Source organism: Limulus polyphemus, unplaced genomic scaffold (genome assembly GCF_000517525.1).
Source record: "Limulus polyphemus unplaced genomic scaffold, Limulus_polyphemus-2.1.2 Scaffold191, whole genome shotgun sequence".
Taxonomy (NCBI): domain Eukaryota; kingdom Metazoa; phylum Arthropoda; class Merostomata; order Xiphosura; family Limulidae; genus Limulus; species Limulus polyphemus.
In genome coordinates, this window is record NW_013665801.1 from 586,937 (window position 1) to 592,477 (window position 5,541).

General features: G+C 33.6%; 1 protein-coding gene across 1 annotated transcript in view; it reads right to left on the minus strand.

Moving 5' to 3' along the window:
* Window positions 1-1,824: 1,824 nt before the first annotated feature.
* The window catches only part of LOC106478226 (atrial natriuretic peptide receptor 3-like), a 9,140-nt gene continuing 5,423 nt past the window's right edge, over window positions 1,825-5,541 (minus strand). The window contains exon 2 of the mRNA XM_013938751.1: window positions 1,825-1,964. Coding sequence (XP_013794205.1) covers window positions 1,825-1,964 — 140 coding nt within the window. The remainder of the gene's footprint in view (window positions 1,965-5,541) is intronic.

Sequence of the window (5,541 nt, forward strand, 5' to 3'; positions counted from 1 at the left end):
GAGCGTCCTAACCACCTGGCCATGCCGGGCCAGTTTTTTTTTTTTAGCGGGAATAGATGGATTATCTTTATTGGGACAGGAAAATATGTAAATAGAAAATCTAGTATTATTTAACATTAGCGTTTGCTTGAACTTTTTATCACACTTAAATTCTGAAGTATTATTATATCATTTTCTATCAATGTAAAAAGAAGCAAGAATTGTACGTGTGTTCAATAACTCAAAGTGAAATAAGTTTCTTATTTAATTAAATTTGTCAAACAACCATGCGAACAAAATGCAAAAAATAAATAGCACATAGTGGCGAAAGCTGGCGAAGTAATTAGAAAGCAGTAAGCTTAAAATGTATGATATAAATTACGTAAGTTAGAGGTGTGTGTTTTTTTTCATCATTCCTCTTAATTTTCCTTTTCCGATTCAAAATCAGAAGTGTGTAAAAATCAAATTTCAGATCTGTTAGTGAGAGTGGGGGGGCAACACGTTTGAAAATATATTTATAAAACGGCAATAAACTGAAAATAAGTATTATGTTGTTTTGTTAGGGAAAACCTATACAATGAGCTATACAATTGGTACAACACTTGGTAACCTTACAATGCAATTTATTAATTAATTAAATAAGAATAAAATACAAAATAATATTCAATATAATGATTTAAGGGGGCTTGAGGTATTGAATCTGTATAGCTGATGAAAGATCATTTTAACTGGAGAATGGTGCAGAATAAACTCGAGGTAGACACAACGCCACATTCGTTTAGACAGTGGTTGGTAATAAAGTAGGTGACCTAGTATCTCCTTAGTTGCACTTCGGGCCACTGGGGGGCGCGGGCAAATGAACTCGTAAACCACTAACGAGATATTCAATGGACGTTGTTGGTCTCCAAATTTTGAAAAGCCCTTTTAACCTAGATTCTGTTTTAAAGACACATTTTAAACTGAATTTATGGACATAGCCGTTTTTATAATTTTCTTCTTAACAGTGTAAAATAGCGCCTGATTAGGGCAAGACTAAAGTAACGGTTGCCTTCGGAATATACCAACAGATGGAGTATTTAGTTTTTTCATTTCTGGTGTGAACTGTTATATTTAGCAAAGACAGCAGTTTTTCTGAGCAGTTGCCATAACATCTACTCATAGTAACGTGTAGCTCTGGTTCTGAATATGCTATCAAACGTCATAATAATAGTCAAAATTTTGCATAAATCATATCTAAAAGATCCCGTTAAACAAGCAAATGTAACAAAACATGTTATTTCTATTATTAAATGTTGGGAAAAGTACTTGTAATAATATGTTATTATGTTAAAATATTGGCTGGTTGAATCATTAAAATTGTAGCACTCTCTGTTACAATTGCAGATATTAACTAAGAATCTAACGAGGGTAGATATATATGTCACATAATTCCTGTCGGAATTGTGGTTCTCACCAATAGTCGTCTCTACCTGTTCTGGTACACTGATATTACATCTTCCATCATCGACATTACCAGTTGTCTAATTATTTCCACCACTGATCTTTTCTGCCTTCCTCAACTGATCTTTCCATGGTGGTTATTGTTTTTTTCTCCAGGCTAGTCCCATTTTTTCTCACGATGTGACTCATAGGCTTTGTGAGGTCCCTTCCACATCTGACTCTCTAGGAGCTCATCCGCCCCTTATTGAATATGTTTTTGTGATTCAATGGGTGTCCAGGCAACCTCCACAGTTAGCATAGCCCAGATGTGAAGCCGTTTAATCATAAACCATAGAATATTGCCTTTAAGAAAATGGAATATATGTTCTCACCACAAACCCCTGAAAAAAAAATACTTTCACCTTTTTAACTTTGCCAATCTGAAGCATTTCTGAAGGAAATGGCATGTATAGTTTCACCAAAAAAAAACCTGAAAGAAAAGACTACCACCTTTTTTAACTTTGCCAATCTGAAGAAAATGGCATGTATAGTCACACCAAAAGCCCCTGAAAAAAAAAAGATTATCACATTTTTAACTTTAACAATCTGAAGCATTTCTGAAGGAGTTGGCATGTATAATTTCCCCCCAAAACCCCTGAAAATAAAGACTATCTTTTTTTTCAGTGTTTTTTGGTGAGACTATACATGCCATTTCCTTCAGAAACGCTTCAGATTGGAAAGGTTAAAAAGGCTCCTTCAGAAACGCTTCAGATTGGAAAGGTTAAAAAGGCGATAGTCCATGACATGTATAGTCTCATAAAAATCCGTCTAAAAGATTACAACCTAATTTATAAACATTGACACTTCAAATTCTTTCACATATTGGTGTATCTGCTGTGGTAAATAACTTTACGTGTCTGAACTAAGAAGCAAAAATACACCATGGTCATAAAGAAGGGCGCGATAACGTCCAAATATTTTTGTTATCTATTATCCCTAGTTTATCTTTGATCAGCTCCGTCTCTTAGCGTTTCTCATCATTATGGCTGGTGAACGCGAATTCATCAAATGCTACATAGCCTTTAACTTGATTTTGTTTGTTTGTTTGCTTTACTGCTTAGGTACACAATGGGGTTTCTGCATTCCATCCCCCGCGGGAATCGAACTCCGGATTTTAGTGTTGTAAATCTTTAAAGTCGCCTCAATTCACCAGGGGACCTTTAACTTAATGTTGTATACATTACTTTTTTTTCATTATGTCAGAACAATATCCCCGCATTTAATTTTCTTTCATCTAAATATACTACAGATATACTAAAGCAATGGTAAGCCTTTTTTGTACAGTTCATAGTCTCTCTTCAGAATTATATCTGAATTACTGTCATATTAAACAAAAATGTTGACACCAGGTGCCAGTGAAATCTAACAAGAACAATTTTTTTCAATAGGAGTAATCTATACTTATAATGAACTGGTGCTGTAATCGAGTTCTTATTTCATTCTTTCTCTGTCTAATTGTATAATACCTCCATTGGTCTACATCTATGTTTCAACTAACTTCTAAATATAGAGAATGCCATAAGTTGTAACGTTCACTGTATAATTTTCGCATAATATTTCAATTTCTCAGCCTTTTCAGATACAATGATGAATCTACAAGTCACTATTACAAGTGAATGAATGATATCAGGGTGCTAAATAGAGTAATTTCAGGATCGTACCAAACACACCAGCTAATAAAGGATTTTGTGCCATCTGGCGGTAAGTGAAGCAAATATGATGAATCATTATAATCATAAAAGCCAATTTTCGGTCGGTCACGTCCGATTTCTCCGAATTTCGTGAGTTACACGAGTCCAACTCCACTTTTTCTCCTTCAATACTTCTTCTTTTGATTGCCCGTTCCCATTTTAGTGGAATTCAATCGCTAAAATATGCGTAAGTAGCTCCTAAATGTCGGCACTTTTTCTGGTTTGTAAAAGCCTGTCAAGAAGGGAGTTTTTATATCAAGGATTTATTTAGCAACGAGTGAAATTAATTTGCCGTTTGTTACGAAGGGAAGTTTTTGAACGATGATCGATTATTTACGAGAAATATAGCTTTAAGAGAACTATTGCAATAATGCAATTGACGCGATAAGAAAATAAGTGTGATCAGTGAATGCTGAGACAAGGATCGATGGTGAGAAGAGACACTCTTTAGGTAAAGTAGATATTCCTCATGATAGGCTTTGGTTTCCAAAGCTAGAAGGCCATTTATTTTTCTTATGTCTGTTTATGGGCAGAGAGTTACAAATGCATATTGGAGGGTTTCAATTTGGCAGGCTTTAGTTTCTCGTCATTTTTGACTGGCTTTTATACTATTATAAATATTTAAAAAATCAGCAGGAAATGTCTATTTAGCTTTGAAGAAGATAGGATGTTAACGAATATTTTAAGTTTATTGCAATGTATGTTTAAAGTGATATAATTCCATAATAAGCATAAGCAAGTTATGTATATTTCAATATATAAATATTAAAACATATACAAATTCTAACACTAATTGATTAACGGCTTCATTAGAAAATGAAACCAGATATACCCTCAAATACACCTCTGTACAATATACTGTAATATCATATAAAATATGTTATTAAAATATATTGCAAAAACTTATTAATACCCCAACCCTGATTGAAACCAGTTTTGAAGTCCTAATCACTGCTATTGCTATAATGATATATAATATTGTCTGTCAACATCTAGATATACGAGTAGAATATTCTAGACTAAAAATAAAGTTTTATTTAATACTTTTTAGAGTGGGCATTAAAACTTCCCAGATTCTTGGACAAAACACTCCTTTATATGTGCATGTTTAATACCTTTTTGTATTATTTCAATAATTCTGATAGTTCTGTAAATTGTCAGAAACAAAAGGCACAAAATTTAGAGTTCAGTGAAAGAACAAAACAAATTTGAAATTTGAAATTTTAACATATAAATTAAACTTAGAATTACCAATAACATTTAAACATGAGTACATTTGTAAGAGAAAAAGAAAGGGATGGTTCTTCATAAATATTCAATTTCTTGAAAGATCGGTAACATTACAGAAACTAAAACTTTTCAGAAATGGTTTAGAACTGATATATATCCATTGTTTTATTGCAAAGATAGGGTGTATTGTATGTTTGTCTTCTTACAACTATAAAAGCTATATATTGGAATTCGACTTCGACCCTCCCCCTGATGGTTCAGAGGTAAGTCTGTAAGCTTATTAAGCGAAATATTGAGTTTAGATACCTGCGTTGGCAGAACACAGATTGCCCATTGTGTAGCTCTATGATCAACAACAACAAAACAACGAAATAAATCAGCTTTCTCTGTCAGTTCATTTGTTTTAATTGCCTGGTAACGACTCATAAGACTACTAGAAACAAAATAAGACACACAATAGTGTGTCGTGCGGCTACAACAAAATGCAGGACGCACTGTGTGTTATTAACAAGAGTGATAGTTTAGCAATTTTCCACTTTCTGTAGCTCGGACTGTGGTAAGCCAAGCTATCACATATTTTTAGTGGATGTGCTCTACTGAACCCTTACTTCACATACCAAATTTGAAGGCAATCCATTAAGAAATACAGGAGATATAAAACATCAATTTTAATTGATTTTGTTCCCTTTTTTTCGCACCAAAAGTACGGAAACTTTATTTAATAGAAAACATAATTAACTTTCATGGATTTAGTACAGTGATAGATCTTTACAACCTACAACAAGCTGTCAAATTTGGTCTAAATATATGCCATATGTGCAAATTGCCAGTGGCACAGCGGTAAGTCTGTGGACTTATAACACTAGAAATCTGGTTTCGATACCCGTGGTAGGCAGAGCACAGATAGCCCATTGTGGAGCTTTGTGCTTAACTTGAAGTTAACAAACAATAGTTGAAGCTGTAATAAACATTTTAGACCGATAGCTCACGTGACTTTTTTTGAGTTTTGTTAAATAACCCTTCAACTAAGAGTAAAGGTGTACAGTTTTTTGTCATTCAGATTAAAGATTGCTGATTTAGAGCAGCAAAACTATACGGTGAAAGAATGTACAGATACACAAGTCTTAGTTAGGCCAAGCAAACTAGATTAGCAATTTGTAGC